At 43.9% G+C, this 19,778-nt stretch overlaps 1 protein-coding gene across 6 annotated transcripts in view; it reads right to left on the reverse strand.

The window, feature by feature from the left end:
* The window catches only part of KIF20A (kinesin family member 20A), a 91,506-nt gene that overhangs the window by 23,880 nt on the left and 47,848 nt on the right, over positions 1 to 19,778 (reverse strand). For all 6 annotated transcript variants that reach the window (XM_069244461.1, XM_069244459.1, XM_069244462.1 and 3 more), the window contains exons 12-16: positions 18,600 to 18,765; positions 16,772 to 16,957; positions 16,323 to 16,462; positions 10,017 to 10,119; positions 9,460 to 9,709 (exon numbers count right to left, since the gene is read on the reverse strand). In XM_069244461.1, the coding sequence (XP_069100562.1) occupies positions 9,460 to 9,709; positions 10,017 to 10,119; positions 16,323 to 16,462; positions 16,772 to 16,957; positions 18,600 to 18,765 (845 nt within the window). The remainder of the gene's footprint in view (positions 1 to 9,459; positions 9,710 to 10,016; positions 10,120 to 16,322; positions 16,463 to 16,771; positions 16,958 to 18,599; positions 18,766 to 19,778) is intronic.

Consider the following 19,778-nt stretch of genomic DNA (forward strand, 5'->3'; position numbering starts at 1 on the left):
CACACCTGGCTCAGTCTACAGCCATTAAGATGACTTGGGCAGGCTTAGTCGTGGTTAATTCCCCCCAGATCTTAGGAAGGTGAGGTAGAAGCAGGAAAGTATACAGGAGCCTGAGCAGCACTCTAGGAAGAAAGAGCCTCCAAGAGAGCGTCACAGTGGGAGCTCCAATAAACAAAACATTGGGACACAGTGTTTTCAGCAGTGGCATAAAGATCGAGCAAGGGTTCTACACATTGCTGGAAGATGCCCTGCGCCAGCTGTGAGTGTAACTGCTGTTCCTGATCCTATAGGCAACACCAGCTGAGACTGTCCGCCCTGGTGTTCAAAGATTTAACCAGGTGGTTGGCTACTGGAGAGATGCCAAGGAAGTTCAGCTAGTTCTGGGGTGAAGCGCCTCCTAGCCGAGGACCCCAGATCACACTTTATCCTGTTAAATGCACTACCACATGGCAGTGCTGTATTCAGTGATAACTTTAACCAGCACCCTGGCCACCTCTCTCAGTTGACCTTCCCAACCCAGCAACGATGCATACCTCATAATAGTTAACTCTAGGTGGGTTAGAAAGAGAAGTATGCCACCAATCAGATTGCAGTTGAACACCCACCACTGCAAATCTCTTGCAGTCTCCTCTGAAATTTGGATGGAATCAGAGAGGTACCCTTAGTGCTGAGCCCACCGAGACTTCAGAGCCTGTGTGTGCTATATGGTGTGTTCAGCAAGCAGAACACAGAAGACAAGAAGGCCAAGAAGCCTCAGAGCCGGTCTCACTAAGGCCCAGAATAGAAGTTTAAACATTGAGAATATAATATGAATGTCCTGGAATAGTTCAGACTGCAGAAATGCTCAAAAGAGCACTATATCCAGAACAGCCTTGATGAACGGGGACCTCTGTTAAGGAGTCAGGAGTGACTTCTGCATGTTTATCAAGAACCCAAAAGATGCTAGGAGGTTCGCTGTTGTCTAGAGGTGCCTACGACTGGCTGTAGTGAACCAGCCTTCAGCAGACAGTCATCGAGGTAAGGGAAACATTGTATTTCCAACCTCCAAAGATGTGATGCGACTATTTGGTTACTTTCATGAACATTCGAGGAGCGCTAGTGAGGCCAAAGCAGGAAATAGAAAATGCTTGTGGTCCACCTTGAAGCGCAGGTTATGTCTGTAAAACTGCAGGACAAGGGTGTGAAAACAGGCATTCTGTAAACCCAATGTCATCTATCAGTTGGCCGGATCTAGGGCAGAGTGCGCTTGGAGCAGTGTGAGCATCTTGGACTTGTCCTTTTTGAGAAAGCTGAGAAGGTGATGGTCTCAAATAGGACAAATGCTTCTGTTCTTTGCAACCAGGAAATAACAGGAATAACATCCAGTCTCTATTTTCAATGATAGGACATTCTTGAAGGCTTGGTACATAACAGCCTGGACTTTGTTCATTAAGATGGACATACTGGTCCTCCTGTAGCTGCTCCAGTGTAGATGGGGTATGCAGTGGATTTGAAAGGAATGCCAATGCATACCCTTGCTGGTCGATATGAAGCACCCACCTGTTGGATGTTATTCTTTGCCATCTGTGGAAGTAATGACATGCTGCCTCAAACAAAATGTGCCACTGATGGCCAGCTGAAATGGCGTGGAGGTGGTGGCAGGAGGGGAAGGGACTAAGCATTAAGTTGCCTACGATTGCCTGAACAATGTCAGACAGACTCCGATCCAGAGCTTCAAATGACTCAAGGCACTGTAGATTGCACCAAGCCAAGCTCAAAAGGGGCAACAAAACAGTTTGGGATACATCTGCACAGGCACAAAGAGGCTTGGGGGGTGTGCTGTAGCTCTGCTCTCTTTGGAGCACTCCATGGTCAAGTCTGACTTGTCTCTGAAGAGAAGGGTGCTGTCAAAAGGCATGACCATTTGGGACACCTGAAAAGCCTGTGGATCTCATCCATGCATAGCACTGAAGTACCACACAGGTGCAGACTGCCCAGAGCAGAGCAATGGAGTATTTCACTACGCCTTGTCCATCTTGTATGATTTGCGCATGGCTGGGATGGAATTCTTCTGGGATGGTCAGTAAGACGTCACCCACTGTATCCCACAAAGCATACAAATATCCTAGGAAGCAACTTGCTTTCACTGAACGCAGGGTGAAGCTGGCAGGGGAGAACATTAATTTTTCAAATACCTTCATACATTTGGATTTCCCATTAAAAGAAGTTGCATGGAACAAATTAGCGTTGAGCCTACTGGTTGACACTTGGACCACCAAGCTTTTAGGGATAAGATGCTGTAGCAACAAGGATTGCCAGGTGCATGTCAGACGCCTGCCAACCGGTCCATTGGCTGGTGGACAAGAGCTAGGCTTGGCCCAAATACAGATAAGTCTCCATAAGGGCTTCATTGCAGGGTAAGAAGTTCTGAAGTCTGCCCAGGTTGCAGCACTTCTGTGAGCACATTTGTCTCGACTTCAGCTGATGAAAGTTGGGGGTCCAATTCTTCAGCTGCCCATCTAATTACCAATGTAGACAAGGCCGATTCCTCTGTGGAAGAGGCCCAGAGGTTAAGGAGGGTGGGGACTTTAACCTAGTATCTGGAGAAGGGTTAAATCCATTGGCGTCCTGAAGGTCCAACAAAACTTTTTGTTGCTATAGTACTGGGGTGCATGTTCCTCTTCACCTCCATCAACTTTCTGAATCAGAACCACATGGAACCAGGAGTGTTTGAGATGAAGTTGGGGTACCAGATGGCTCATAATGATGTTCAACTGATTGTGCCAGAGGTTGTGGGGGATGTGACTCTAGTCAAGATCGTGTCAGATTTCTGAATCAGATATGACAATAGGTTCTTCCTCCAGCATATGCAATCTCTACACTGGGTTTGAAGCTGGGATGGAAGTTGGGGTGGACCCCGCAGACGGATCAGGAGGCACACTGCATCGAGGACAGATTCTCCATCGATAATCAGAATGGAGGACTCTACAGATTCTTTGGATCCATAAACACTCCGGAGGGTGGCAAATGGGTGTCAGAGCCACAACATAGCCTCCTTATATGCCTCAACTTGTTCAGGCGTCGCGCCAATGGGCCCGGGAATTCAGGACAGATCGGGATGTGGGACCGCTTAGGTGGTAGGAGACAAAGACCGACTAATACACATCTTCAGGCAGTGCTTGTCAATGTAGAGCTGGGCTCTGCAGTACCGGCTCGCCTTTGGATTTATCTTGACAGCTGCAAGACCTTAAGTTGTGCAACAAACAGAGGACCCAGACGCATAGCTGGTGGGGGTCTGTCATAGAATGTCAAGAATGACCTTACTGGAACAGGGTTCTTGATTTACTGGTGGATTTTTTACACACTTTAATTTTTGGGGTGACATCTTATTTTTAGTTCTTGCCTGACAGTAATGCTCTGTCTGGTGCAAGACATTTTGCTTTCTTACAAGGGTATCAGAGCCCACGCATTGCTTGGCTTCAGTGTCACTAATTTCCTTGCTTTTCTTTGTTTAGCACGGGCCTGCTTCACTTACCCTTTGTGTGTTTGTTATCCCTCCCCAGGAATAGGACACACATGCGGCTTCCTTGCCCATTGTCCTTCCTCTGCTCACAGAATGGAAAGAGAAAACAGACTAGGTGATCTACTCATGCATAGACCTCTGAAACCAGAGATACGAGCACATTTAACCCCCCCACCACCCCATATCCCACCACAATCAACGTTGAGGCTTCATTACAGACAATATTGGTACCATAAAACAGAGCGAGTGCATTTCCTATTTGGTCTCCAGTTTTATCCTTGCTATCTAAGCAGTGTCTTAGCTTAGCCTGGGAATAATAGATTGGGTTGGTTTGGTGGGAAGTGGGGGGTGAAGGCTGTCATGGCTGATATTAGTGTGCAGCCCATATACTGGTAATTAACTACTGAATGTGTGGGGGCTGGCTGGGTCCTGCTTTTTGCCTCGAGATTGCATCCATGGACTGCAACAACATCCTGGGTATGCTCTATGGGATCCCCATATCCCACAGACTCACAGATGCCCATTAGAGGGGCCTTGTTAGCGTGGTGGTCTGCAATTAGGTGCATTTGGTGGGACAAAATGATTACCTTGGAAATGCTCTTGCGGATGGGGTGATGGTGGCACCACTTGGCATCTCTCAAGAGGTTTGATGGATGGGACACCATTGACATTTCTACAGTTGATGATGTATGTCAGGGGTCTCATTTGAAATCCTTTGAAACTCTTCAAACAGGATACTTTATGCAGCATTCCCAGTTCTTCTGTTATCTTCCGCTATGCCACGGCCTAGACAAACACTGAGATGTCCTTGGCAAGAGCAGAAATTAACTCCTTGAAGCCCAGGAACCTTATGGGACCCCATCGGGCAGGTGGGATATCACAGCTATATAAGATCCTGGTGAACAATTCCCCCAGACTTCCTTTCGGATTTACGGCCCCAATGGGATGGTTGGCTGGGTCTGCTGAAAGATTCCGATTGGAGGGATGCATGTATGCGCACCCCCAACCCTGAGTATTGGTCATTCACCCAAGACTTAGTCTTACTCAGCTAAAATAACTACACATGTCCTACCTCACACCGTTCCGACTACGGTACGCCAGGAGCCTAATAACTCATGCATGTTGCTGAGGTACGGAATTACGTGCCCATTTTTTTTTCATGTGATGTGGGAATGTTCCATCATTGTGCACTTCGGGAGGGCTTGGTCTCATGTGTTGGGGATACTCTTGGATACTCCCCCATAGTGGGCATTGTTGGGAATTGTGGAGGACGTGGGGGAACTAGAGGGGACTGTGCCCGTGCCCTTGTTGGGATTGGCACAATGGCACAATACAGGCCAAGAAGAACACTTCCAGATTCTGGATTTCTCCATCCCAGCCTCCCCTTGTCAGCTTTAAAACTGCGCTGGACTGGTGCACCGAACAGGAAGAGCCTATTTATGTCTCCAGTGGGTGTCCCCATAAACATAAGAACGTTTGGGGGAAGTGGATGGAATATCATGGGTTGCATTAGTGCATAACTGTATTGACATGAATTATAAGGCAGGCTTGATTAGTGACTTATGTACTATACCAGTATTTTAGGTTTTGTACCAGTACAATACTGGTAGTATATGCCAGAGCGTATGCACAAGCAGTATACGGCAAGGTTGGCTGAATGCTGGAGGCGTTGTGGAGAAGTAGGTACACTAAGCACCTACTAATGAAATGCCCCAAATCTCACAGCTACGGGCAGGAGGTACTCCACTTCATCATTGCTATATTAGATGCAGATATTGCACAGTTTCCAGCAGTTCCTGGATCTCTGCAAGGAACAAGACAATCACCAAGGGGCTATGCACGGTGAGACAGGCCATCGCAGCATTGTGGATGAAAGAGCAGTCATCAGAATATGGGGCCTGACTCAGCAAGCTCTGGGGACTGTTGAGGATGGAGAAGCTTTTGGCTGCTTTGGACTAAAATGATACATTTGAAAGAATCTGGGGACACTTCATTGAATTTTTGATGGCATAATTTAGAGAGCTTACCTGCGCAACTAACGGATTCCTCCACATCATACAATTCTTTTTACCACCAGATAATTAGCACTTTTAGGAGACCTGATACAAGACTGATGAGATGCAACCACAAGAGTGAATATCTCAAGGTGAAATGAGAGACAACAAATGTGTCAGTTACAGATCGATTTGAGGGGCAGAGTGGAGGAACACTGTGGGGTTACGGTTGTTATTGGTGTTCCTCATTATCATTTTCCTCATTATCATATTTAAGAGGACCTCACCACGCATGACATCAGTAAGTGCGCTGCACAAACTCCTCTCCTGTGTCTGGTTTAACTACAATGTTGTTCATGTATAATAGGAAACCAGGTCACCCAAAAAATGCACATAACCGACTTGCCTCCGTTATCAGGGTGGAGAGGAAGAATACATGTTTTGGAATTTATGTTTGAAAACTATCACTTAAAAAAAGTACTTCTCAACACCCTGATATAATCTGATGTACTGGGATGAAATGATTCTGCTTGTTAATGAAATACACTCTTTGAAGTTTTAAGAGACCTTTTTGTATTTTTACAGTTTTGCTGCAAGATATCTTTAAGAATGAAGGTGTCCCTACAGTAAAGCAGTGCAGGACAACTAGTTACTTCCTTTCTTTAACTTCAATTAACGTTTAAATAAAGGACTGCCTGTTTATTTAACATTCTTTAACGCTGGTGCTCAGTTAACAGCGGCCCAGGCTTTCATTTTGGGAACAAGGTCGTATGAATTCACCCCCTCAGTCAATCCACAACAGGGAGCATGCTCTGACAATCAGAAGCCAGGCAATCTGTGAGCTCTGCAGGGCATGAGTGCCAGGGAGGTGAGTGCAGGTTACGCACAAAAAAGGCAGAAATGTGTAGCGATCTTGCAATGTTTCCTCACCTTCCCCCTGTCTCAGGTTACGTGATAAAATCTTCTTACTGTTGGTGCACACAAAATGTACGGGGCCCCTGGAGGCGCAAGATGTGACCCGAGCTCTGGCGCTACAGGCGGCCTAATCTGCTGCATCACCCACTCCTAGAACAGAAGACACTGAAGAAGGCAGTCACCTTATCCACCAGCACGCACAGCACGGTTTGGTTACTGCACAATACACCTGGTGTGAAAAGAAGAAAAAAAAATGGAGGAAAAAAAACACACACGCTGGAGCAGCGTCAGGTGCTCACTACATTTCAATGGAGATCGGTCATTACTAATAGAGGCTGCAGGCTCTGGCCAGGAAGCCTTTTGGGCTCAACCAACAGAGAGGGTCAGGCACAGGTATGAACCTTTGATCCTCTGCTCCACAGCGGTGGGGCTACAGGTGCAGAGGTGTCTTCAGGTGTTGGGTTTTCCCTACCGGAATGGTCACAGTAGACTGCGTGCAGAGGCTGGAGGCGTTGTCAGGCAGTCCAGGAGGGATGAATCCCTGATGGACTCTGGAGCGCTGGGGAACCTTATTGGCACCGGTGGTCCACTTCAACTCGGGTCGGACACGAAAGTGCAGTAATGACTTCAGGTTTTGGCGGTTCCAGAGGTTTCAAAGTCCCTTCTTTAGAGTTTGCTGGAGAACAGGTCCACTGTTCACAGAAGTCTTGAGTCTTTTTCAAAGGCAGGCAGCCCTCCCGGGTTTCTGGAGTCACAGCTGTAGGAGGAGTCGACTTTGGTTAAGATTTCGATGAGAGAGAGACTGGCAGGGTTGGTACCAGGTCAGACGCTTCTTTTCTCCTTTCGTGGCTCTTCGGTGTCCTTGGTCTTCTTAGGTCATCAGGATCTCCTTCTCTGGTAGCAGGGGCTTTCCTAAATACTGAATTTAGGGGGTCTGCCAATGGGCTACTGACCCTTGGGGTCACTACGCTCCCTATTTGACCACTTCCTGTTGGAAGTGAGCATAACCTTGTCCCAGAAATCCTAGGTATGCCATCAGAAGGATGGCTACCTCTGAATTTTCATGTCTACCTTGCAGTAAGCCCACCTTAGGAGTGTGGCACTAGCCTGGAGGTGGTATGCCAACCAGACTAGCTAATATTTCCACCTGTCCAGTTGCCAAGTGGGCTCTGGACAGGTGGTGGGGGTTTGGCTTCCTGTCCTGTGAGGGGAGCCATATCCACATTTCAAAGGTGGCAGCCCTTTGAAGCTTGCTGCCTTAGGGAGGCTAATCAGCAGGTCATTCTGTTACACGCTTTTCCCAGACAAGCTTTTGTTTTGGGCCTCCTGACAGCAGAAGGCTCTCACCCAAGGGGGCCAGAACTGTGTCAGGGTGGCAGAAACCAGTCAGCAAGCACATCACAAGCTGGTAGGGCTTCACAGAGCACCTCTAAGGAGCGCTCTGGGTGCATGTATTGCTAAACCCATCACTAGAATCAGTGTGAGCGTATCAATACGAGATGTTTGATACCAAACATCCCCACCTTCAGTGAAGCCATCAAGGAAGGAGGTGGGGGGGGGGGGGGTCGCAGGGGGAGACACTGCAACAGAGAACCCAGTTCCTTAAACCCCCCTCACACACTTCTCTGAGAAATGTTTCTTTTTTAAAAATCTGCCGATTTTAGAGTACACATTGTCACTTTTGCTTCCTCCACTCAGACTTGGGCTGCTGTTGGGTAAGAAAGCAGAGTTGCACCTGCATTGCGAGGCCTGATGAGGTCTCTGAAGTTCCTATGTGTGAATGAGAGCACAGCCACTCAGTTTCTTGCAAGAGCGCAATGTCTATTGGGCTAAAAAGGCTTTACCCATCACCCATTGTCTACTTCTTTTAACCTGTCTCACAAACAAATGCCTCCATAAACTTTAATGGAATCAACCGCTTTTTAAACCAACCCTATTTCGCACTCCACAAAAGGTAACAATTTCCTCTTAAACAGCAGACTTCATCCCCAATCTTGAGGCAAAAGATTGACAGGTATGAATCAGTCACATGGGCTTCCATATATCCCGTTTGTGTTCCGCAGTCCATTTAAAGTTAGACAGCTGGACCTTAGTTGTGCTTTTGAGGTCTCACCTATTAGACATAGCATGCATGGCCTGTTAAGAGAGATTGTGGGCTTACCAACAACATACAGGAGTTTGGAGCCCACATGCTCACTACCACTCGTTGGCTTTCCTGTCACTCTAATTTGCCTGCTTCTTATTTGTGTCCCAAGCTTGTCAGTCTTGTATTTGTCCCTCCCATTGAACATTGTCTTGTTACCATACATTTTGATTGACTGGCTTATGTACTTCCACTGCTTGCTTTTAAAGACCAACTTCATTGTTTTTGGTAAAGCACTCCATGAGACAGCATTTTTTTTTCTCCTGCCATCTCCCTCGTGTACTTCCCTCTCCCTGAACTCCTTGTTGCTCTCTGTTGTCCATGTGCTTCTCCTTCATCCACTCCAGGTTTCTCATCTCTCTTGCCAGTTGCTTGTCCTCCCTACCTTCATACTTCCCCACTGCCTCCTTGCCAGTGTGCTTCTTCCTGGCAGCTCCATGTTGTTCTCTATATCTAATTACTACTACTCCCCAACACGATCTCTCCTTATCGCCTCCACCCCACGTTGCTTCCAGCTCCACTGTTTTTGTACAAAATATTTTTATTTAAAAAAAATAATAATAATACGTTTTGTGCCTTGCACCCTTGAAGAACAGAAGCTCTCAAGGAACTAAAGGGCCAGAGTGCACCTGTTACTTGGTTACCCAATCAGAATGCATTAGTTTTGTGGCCCTCAAATTACCAGCTGTAACCATCATTACATACGTAGGATACTGTCCACGAACCACCAAATGCTCTAGGGCAGATAGAGTAGGCAGACATCATATCAGAAGACTAAACAAACAGTTGTCGAAAACTAATCAACTGAATTCGTCCACAGAGCTCCACCTCCATGAACTGGACATTATATAAATTTCTGGAATATCCCTCCTTGTCCTGGTTACGCACTGCCACGCAACACTTACCCCTGCACTTCGCCTGCAGTTGCTCCTGACATTTCACCAGTTCTCCCTTGGTTTCCAGCAGCTCTTGTTTGACCTGTACCAGCTCCTGTTGCAGGGTCTTGGAGGACGCAACACGCTCAGACCTCCGGAGATACTCCTCTTCTCCACCGAGGAGACCCATCACCTCCGGTTTACTGCTTGCCGGCGGGGCCTTCATCACAGACCTGGCTTGCAGAGCAGCCTCAAGCTCCTCAATCTTCTCGTCTCGCTCCTACAGCAGAGAAAGAAGGTAAGATTCTCACTCAGGGTACCATCCACGGGAACCTTCTGCAAGCCACCTACCATTGTATCTGATATGTATGTCATATCTCATGTACATCATCAGCTGTGTCCTGCCATTTCATGTCTACATGATCTTCCATATGCCCTCAACAAGCTGTCACTGGAAGGTGGGGCCAGTCCCACCACAACAACAACAAACCGTGGGCGGTTTCTCCCAGGAGCACTCACCCAGCAGCATGGCAACACATGTAGCAGAGCTGGGCCACACTTCCCGTCACCCTCCTTCGGCCCCTCACCTGAAGCTCCTGTTGGTAATACTTGGTGAATGATTCTTTAAGGTTCTCCATACGAGTCTCATACATTTCCTCCAGCAGCTCCTTCTCCCGCTCCACATATTCACTGCGAGGAGAAAGCACAAGTTACTCACATTTATAGTCCATGGTTCAATTATGTTTAACTCAAGACACTAATTACTCCAAGTCTATTCCCCAAGTAATTATCAGGTCCTCCTGTGTGCAACTGTTTTGCCTCAACATTGCATGCAAAATAGTTTTAATCTTTAGGCAATTTTAGGTTATTTTGAGGAAATCTGACATACATCTTGAATGTCCTTAGAACCGTCTACAAACATTTAACAAAATCTTGGGGTATGTATTCGTAGGACATCAAAATCACAGTGTGTGGGGAGCTTTCCAGGGCTTGAATATGTTTTTGGAAGGGGCCTATTCCTTCGATCAATTCAGAGTTTCCTCACAGTTTAAACATATTAATGGTCATGTGCTACATTTTTATTTCGAGAGGACCTGAGGTACTTGTGTGATCTGAATTTTCATGGCTTCATTATAGCTATGCGGCTCATTTTTAAACATTGTTTTATAGCTTTTTAAGCAATTATACATCATGTTTCCAATTTCACTAATTAAAGTGCACTTGAACACGTGATCTGTTTGCTTCAATTGCATGAGGAACTGTATACAGCAGAAGTTGCCTGTAGCAGCTCCAGCGACGTGAAATAAGTACACCCTTTTAAGATTGTATGGTTTTACATATTAATCCATATCTAGTGTTTTATCTAGTCCTTATCAAGTTCTAATAGATAAATCTAACCACGTGACAAGTCACACAAATATCAATGTCATCAGGTACTCGAAAAAAATATCACCCAACATTTATTAGTCTTGTTTGGAAAAAGTGCACCTCACGATTCAGTAACGTGAGGAACTGCTTTTAACAGCAATCACTAAGTAATGGTTTGTCACATCACCAGTGAGGAATTCTGGCCCACTCCTTGTTACAAAACAGCTTAATGTGTTGTGACGTTTGTAGGCATTTTTATGCGTGGTTCTCTTTAGGGTCTAGCACACACAACATAAAGGTCTGGATTCTGACTTGCTCATTCTAACATCCTGATTCATTTGTTTTTCAGTCAATCAGTTGTACATTTACTGATGTGTTTTGGATTACGGGCCTAGTTGCATGATCCACTTTCAGCTAAGCACCATCAAGTAGGTATAGAGGCAATTTCCTGTTGTAATGAATGATTGCGAGGTGTACAGATAATCCCGCAGCTACAAAGCAAGACCAAATCACCCCACACCAACATGGTTGGCGGTTGGTATGAGGTTCATATGGGGATGTGCAATATTTGGGTTTTGCAAGAGAGGTCGCTGTGCATTACAGCCAAACAGCTACACTTCAAGCTTATCTCTACATAAACACTGTTCCAGTTTCTTACAGTTCCTTCATGTCCTGCATAGCTGAGTAGCTATGTTCTTTTTTTTAGAGAGAACTGTTTTTCTCCTGGCTCCCATTTCTTACAAACACCATACTTGCTTAGTCTTTTCATGATGCTAATTTCATGACCTTACTGTCTAGACACAGCTCTGTAGATCCACAGATGCAGCTAGCTTTGTGGCTTTTTGCAATCTCTAGAAGCATCATATGGTCTAACGAGAACGGTGAATTTGCTTGGACACATATTGAGGGGTAGGTTTGCAACCTCCCTGAACTTTATTTGAACATCTTTCTCAACATAGACGGATGATCCTGATACTATTTGGAAGTGGCTGAATAAACCTTCCCAGACTGATGAGCAGTAAGAATGCTTTCTCCGAGTCCGTCGTGGACATTGTGACTTAGGCATGTGAAACAACAAATCAGAATGGTCCAGACCAAACTGATAAGGTATCTGATTATACATACTGGTGATAGCACTTTCTGATGATTAAGTGCTTCTGTGACCTTGTTTAGCATCCCCTGATCATAATTAACTTTTTATGACACAGGTACACTATGGATGTACTTTCTAACACAAAACTTGAAAATGTTTTCCGATTTTGTTTAATAAATGATGAAAAAGTGAATCACTGTGCATTATTTGTCACACGAGGGTAGAGTTACTTACGGTTTTGTTAGACAGGCTAAACACCAGATTGTACTATGTTAAACTATAGAAGGTTCAGTGACATTCTCCTTAAAAGGTCTGCTGCTGTCCTGGTCTGAGCGACAATCACTCCTTATGAGCTGCAACCTTTCCAAGCAAATTATGATTAACAAGTTATTTACCCGACGCCTGGGGGAAATTCTAAGGTAAGGAATCTGCAACTAGAAGTCCCTATCAGATAGTCCACATAAAACTTATTCTAAAAAACGCGGACTTGCTGACCTTAATAGCTACAGACTGATAATTAGTCAATTTTTAGAGAAATTCAAGCGGTATTTATTGAAGACAACAACCTGTTCTTCGACTATGAAAAGTTATGCTTGTGCAGCACATACAAATTAATCAGCACTGAAGAAACAGTGGACACAATGTAGTACCAACACTCCTCCCGACCTAATCTCTTATCAGCCTTTGATAGAGTTCACACCATACACTCTGACAGAGACTAAAGAACAGTTATTCAGCACAGTCTTCTGAAATGGATTCCCTTCTACCTTGCTCAACATCTTACTCTCCTGGCCAATGAAACATTTAATTTCATAACTTGTATACTAAAAGACACATAAATCACTCTCCTCCTTTTCAATGCATCTCAGCTAACTTCCCAACCTCATCTCATTTTTTCTCAAATACTATAATTATGACATACAAATCATCCTAAAGCTGGAAATAGAGTTAAGACTCTAGTACCACTCAACAATCCTTACGCATGTGTAACCACCACATAAGCTAACAACCTCAATCTGAACAGCTGAAAAACAGATTCTAAAATGTGGTAAATGGATGAATTATCATCCTTCAACCACCTGGCATCCGGAAGTAGTAACCCATCATCACACTCAGTGGAAGGCGGCACACGCAGCTGGTGGCGGTATCAAAATTGGTATCAAGATAGGTAGTGGCTCCAGTGAAGGTAGGAACAGAGCTGTGAAATAATGTTGGCAAAAACCTCACTGAAGACCCGCACGTTAAGACGCAAGGAAGGTTTCAGATATTGTGTGTCAGGCAGCATTAGCCAAGGGTTCCTGGGATTCTTAATGGAAATGTCATCAATAGAGGAGTGCAGCAAAAATAATGTGTGGAGATAAACCTGCTGTGAGTCTTGACAAAAAAAGTGGGGCTCAGACATGGGAAGCTTCAAAGAAAGTCATCCTTAAACCAGCAGGCAGAAGAATCTTGCAGTGTAAAGCATGAAGATGCTGTAGTTAGTCCATTTTTTTTTTTAAAATCAAAGTCTGACCACCTAGAAATGATGCAAGGCCATTTCAAGAGAAATATCAATCACAATGTTTGCATCGGACCAGGTGTCTTTGCCATTAGAAAAAAGGAGATTGGGAGTGAAGGCGAGCACACCAAGGCGGGTAGGTCACACTTTCAATGAAGGAATGGACCGAAAAGAACAGGCATGCTGCTTCTTTTGGTAGCCATTTTTCAGTAACACTCAGTGAATAAATCATAATAAGGTCAAGTGAGGAATGGGATGGTCACTGTAGGTCTCCTACTGACTCCAAATGGGGTGAGGTGGCACATGTGATTGTACATATTATCTGGCCCAAGTACAGCAATCAGGAAATCAACATACTTTTAATCATTAAAGCCTGTCCAAGCTAGGACACTGGGCTAAATCTTATATGAAGCCATACTGACATGCAACAAAATGCTCATTGATAATTGGCACCAACAGGAAGAGTAGCAGTCGTGCACAAAAGCCAACTCCCAACAAAATCCATTTAAATTGCACCACTTCAGAAAGTGAGAGACGCTGCTTATCCAATGTTCTCCTACACTCTACTTTAGCATTTCTACGTAACTGACCTTTTAGACAGTTTCCAATATCATGCAAAAACATTCCAATCTTTTTATACTGGGCGGCTTAAACATCCGGTTGGCCAACCTGAATAGCCCACATTCAGATAATAGCTATCCAAAAAGTAATCACAGAACCTAGTTCAGAGACTCCATCCATACCCTCACTGATAGGCATACTACCTCAGCCTCATCACCTAGCGAGTTGACACTGAACAGGTGTTCTGTTGAAAAGTAGGGGCAATAAAAGATGCCTTTAAATCTTGTTCTTATGACACATTTGCTCTGTGTTCACAGACAGAGGTCAGAAGTCAGTTTTTCTTATAAATAATTTTCTTTCGGACTGCAGAGTTCCAGGACTTTGTATGGTGAACTGTGTGACCTGCTGCTTAGAATGTAAAATAAAATGATATAGGGTGTCAGGTTTTTCCTAACACACAACATTTAAATGACTGTCAACTGTGCAAACATTTTAAAATATATTTTAGTAGTTGTGAAAGCCCTTTTTTATATTTGTATGATGATAAAATATTTTAATAGGATAATCAATCAGAATACTTTACATGTTGATGTGCAAAGGAAATGTTTTCTGGAACCCAATGGTCTCAGATTGTTAATACACTATATAGTTTTATCAGTAAAGCTGCAACATAGTGGAGAGGTTTTTGGACATTTCTTGGAAAATGACTGTGTGTAGATGATAATATGTTACCACATCATGGTTTGTTAACATATTTGTTTAAATACTCAATGTTAATAAACTGAGAAACACTCCTGCCCTGATGGCAACTAAAAGAAGTCCTAGGTTGTGTGGGCTAGACCTCATGGGTATGTGGGCTAGATTTGTGATGCATGCAGCAAACTTTAGTCTTCTTAATCAAACAAAAGAGGGTTTTTTGTACTGCAGAAATGCTGAGCTCACATATTTGAAGGTGCAATCATATAAATCATATGTGAGAATTAAGAACAAGGTGACCCTGTAAACTATTTGCCTAGGATCACACAATTTGAGACCCGTTTACGGGTCAAGTACATTACAGTTAGGTCAAGTAGATTATTTAAGTTACTCAACCTGCAGGTCTAGTAACGTTTTTATTGAGAGCCCTGAAGCATTGTAAGCGCCGGCCCATGCAATCATGGGCCGACATCATTCGTCCCAGTGAACACTAGCAGAGCGTCCCTGTGGGAAATCTTGTTGGAGGAGATCAAGTTGAAATCTCTTGAATTCAATTAAGATATCTGGAAAAAGACAGACAAACCAAAAATACAGACTGGCCTTTCAGATCTGCAATCAGGTAGGTGAAAAGCTTTCATTACTCCAGTCCTGTTTATGAAGCAACATATTCAACCAAAAAACTTCACAGGAGAATAGACAAATGTCTGAACTCAGAAGGTATCAAGAGTCTAAAGTCTCACCCTGCAACACCACCCACTCAAAAGCACTACAGGACTCATCTACAGACCAGATACCTGGGAAGATATATTATGAGGCTCAACCCAAAGACAGCTTCCTGCTCCTCCCTCACATTGTCTGAGTCCTCTAACCCAAGCCTTGACACAACATACTCTCCTTAAATCCTCCATCTACAGATTACTTCATTATTGTCATTAAAGCCTGTGGTGCATCAGGATCTCTGGTGAACACCTGTTCGATAGATCATATATTATTATTATTATATAGATAGATAGGATAGATATTCTCATGCACAGCTATACTACCATCCTGGCCAGAATTTGATGCTTCTATCACCAATCTGAAATGATCTTTTGTTTGACACACTGAAAGATCACCCTACATTTAATTATTTGCTTTGAAAACAACATAAGTGCAACATAGGCTTAAAGACTACAGTGGATTATCATGATGTTGTAGAACGTCTGCTATTGGACCTTTACCACGGTCTACCTGGCATAAGCCACTGTCCTTCACTTGGTTGCTTCCTTTCTGACCCATATATCATATATCTTATTTTTGCCTCCTTTTTGCTTCAACCTTTTTCCCTGACTGCAGGAGACGCCCAAGTATTGCCTGTCCTACCTAGCCCTCTTTAACATACATTTTAAACTATTACTGGATCGCCTCCTTTAATCTCAACAGCTACAAGTATCAGAGATAACATGCAAGTATACTAAAACTTTAAAGATCATCTTAGTCAGATTATGCATGCTAGCTATAGATCACTGGATGCAAAAGAACACAATATTCCAAATGCCACAGTCTAACCGTGCAGAGGTCATCCCAACAATAGGCTGCTAGTGCAGCCCCTAATGCTCGCTCCCCCACTCAAGTGTTGCAACTAGTTGACAGTAACTGCAAAAAACAATCACAAGATCTTATCGCTGCAGTTAATACCTGCTTGAAGCCTCCCTGGCCTGCATTTCCTCCATCATCTCTTCACAGATCTCCTTGCGAAGGCGCATCTCAAGCTCCAGCTTCTCCTGACGTTCCTTTAGGAGCAGCTCCTTCATGGCTTCCACAGCCTGCATGAGATCCTGGTGGGAGAAGGTAACCCAATAAATAAAAAGAAACCAAGCCCATCACCCTCAGAGTACACCCAATCTCTTATCGAACACAACATCTTGCCCTCCAAGTGCACTTCCAGCTGACCGAAGGACAGGCTGCACCACTTTAGTCCCCACTGGTGCATCACAACAAAGATGGCTGCCTTCCTCCCAAAAACATCTGCACTCTCTCCCTTCACCACCTCCAACCACTTCCTAGCAGTAAGCTATTGAACTGTTAAAGAAGCCACACCACCATATAACATTCCTACCACATTCATAAATTAGCACAGAACACACCTCTCTGTTGAACATGGTGACATCGCCCTCATTGCAGCTTTCATCAGAGTCCAGCTCTTCCTCTTCCTCCTCCTCCATCACCTCTACATCCTCACCCAGTTCAAGGCTACGGTTGGCTCTTGAGTGCTCCCTGATGAGCGACTTGATAGATGGGATCTTTAGCTTCACTGCAGGAGCTTGGACTAGCTGATAGAAGATAAATAAAGTTAGCAGCTCTCAGTTATCAGGTTGCCTGGTAATTCCAAACATTGTAAATAAATTAATTTAAATATTTATGAAACATGAAATTCACCAGAAGAGACCTTGGTTCTAAGAAGCTATGGCTGTAAAACCCAAAAAACCTACGAGCATATGAACCCCGTTATACTAGAAAAGGGCAGGATTTCAGAAGTATTTTTAAAGTATAGCAGAAGTGGTTCAGCTTGTAATTTAATGGACAGTCTGCGCCAGAGTTTTGCCATAGCAACTGAAAAGCATTCCACCTAACATGGCATGGACTAATTTAGGAACAGGGAGCACACACGATTTCTGGGATCTGCAGCTTGTTAGGTTTTTAGGTTCGTAGAACAAACTTTCAGGGAAAGAGGATTTGTACAAGGATCATAAAACACGCAGAGAGACTTAAAAATAATGATCTTCCTTACTGGAAGCCAGGGGAGCTTAGCAAGGGCTGGTGATATCCAATGAAGTTTCTTGAGGAGCTGCTTGTTTATTGCCTTACTAGGCAGGGCCAGATAAAGGGCACTGTAGTATTGCACTCTGGCAGAGATTAACACATTTATGATTTGAGCTATCTAAGGTACGGTCAATAGATGTATGGTTCGTTACAGGACCATGTTTCTAAGTAAAAAAGCTTACATTACTGATATCTGGTCTTCCATTGTGGGATACACATCAAATCTTACTCCCAATAATATTAACACATCCCATAAGCTATAAAAAAGAAGCACCATATCAAGCCGCATAGTATGCTCATTTTAATATACCCGTGTCCTCTTGTACAGAATTAAACAATGTTGTATGAGGAAGTGGTTTTGATCTCAAGCCCCTGGAGCCCGCAGAGACATGGAGACTGGCATGCAAACTAAATCACTTCAGTACAGCTGAAACACATCAGACCCAAAAACATTCACCACCATCTCTAGCCGGTGGAAACCGGCAAAGCTTGGCAGCACCAAGATCTGCTTCAAAGATTTGGTACAGTAAACACATTTAAGGGATGGAAGTTTTTTTTATTTGTATTTTAATTCATCTGTGATTATGTCCCCTGGCTATTCCTGAGAAAAGCAATTCAGCACAGAGAAAAGGGGGAGTGCCCTGAAAGTCACAGAGATCCATATTCAACAATTCAGATGCCTTTGAAATGTACTGCTCAAATTTGGGTTTGAGAAGGATGCTCCTATCTAGCCAAACATCACTGGACTAGACTGGAGAACGTAGCATATCCATGAGGTACAAGTTTAACGTTTAAGACCCAAATAGTGCACGTCCTAACAGTCCCTATCCAGTCATGCGTCATAAACCCATTGAAGGAGAATGATGAAGGTGAATATCATGTCCAGCTATGGATTTTTGTTCCCTCATGTTCACTTCCACTACCTGGAGTGTGAAGTATGCCATATTGAGAAGATGATCCACACACTTAGCACTGCTCTTCCACACCCAAAGCACAAATACTATTTTCTCAGCGAATCGTCTCATATTAGAGGAGTCTCTGTGCACAACAGAGCAGTCTTCATGCTTACAAACCCTCTTGCAAAAAACCTCTTCCATCAGCTTATAATAATGCAGTTGCTGCTACTCAGTAGAGAGCAGTTACCTCACCCACCTGGCTGGCTATAGCAGAGAACTTCAAGGCGTGCAGAGTCTCGTCATACGTAGAAGCACACTGGTTGATATTAACAATCATGCATGACTGACCGCGACCTGTAAAGAAACCCTGGAACACTCGTGTGAGTTTACTGTCACGGAAAGGGACAATGTTCTGCTTCAACCTGCAAGGAAAATGGAAGTAATCTATTATTGTGCAAAACAGCTGAAAGGGACTTTAATAATTTAAGGAAATGCTGAAAGGTGTTACTGTAGGAGATTCAATGAGATACTGGGGCAGGTGCAGAGATACTCAACTTCTTTAACATTAAACCAGGGCCTTTTCCTGAAGATGTATTCTTCACACAGAGTATGGGATGAGCAAAATGTAAATTTTTTAAAAAGTTGATATATATGGTAAATATCATTACATGTTGCATTTATGAATACAATATGGCAGAGACTGTTAAAGGATAACATCCACAGGTTATTAAACCATAAAGAAACCAATTCTAACTTAAGTCATGAAGCACAACAATTGCCACAGTTACTTGAGCAGTCTAGTACTACTCTGAGAATAAGGTAGGTAAAGAGCATACTGTAATTGTATGGATTGGTAGAATAGTGTAATGAAAAGCACAATCACCAAGGCTCTTACCACAGACAGCAGCTGAGGACCAAATTACGTGGTATGACTAGAGCATGCGATTGCATAGTTGACAAACACCATACCCTTTTATTTATCCAATATGTATCTTCTCTAAGAACTTCTTCTTGTGGAAACATTGTTCGGATATATGCACCTCTGTCTTCGTGGCAGTAAGAAAAACTGCTTTACCTGTAACTACAGCTACTTGACAGTATCCATGACCACACAATCGGTCTCAATTATTCTTCAGTCAGGGTCCACCTGGTTGCAATCTCCAGATTTAGGACTGGCAGTTCAATGTCTACTGCTTTTCCAAACAATCATTAAGCAATTTATGAAAGGTCTTTTCAGAGCTTTTCCACCTCTGCAGCATCCTCCATTTCCATGGGAGCTTAATACAGTCCTCAATCAGCTGATGTTATCACCTTTTAAGCTAATACAGAGACGGGACTTCAAATCTGGTTAATGGAAGACAGCACTACTCTTGGCTCTAGCATCCGGTAGAAGAGAGGCAGAGATTCAGGCATTCGCCACAAAGTGATACTCAGA

Source organism: Pleurodeles waltl, chromosome 7 (assembly GCF_031143425.1).
Source record: "Pleurodeles waltl isolate 20211129_DDA chromosome 7, aPleWal1.hap1.20221129, whole genome shotgun sequence".
Lineage (NCBI taxonomy): Eukaryota > Metazoa > Chordata > Amphibia > Caudata > Salamandridae > Pleurodeles > Pleurodeles waltl.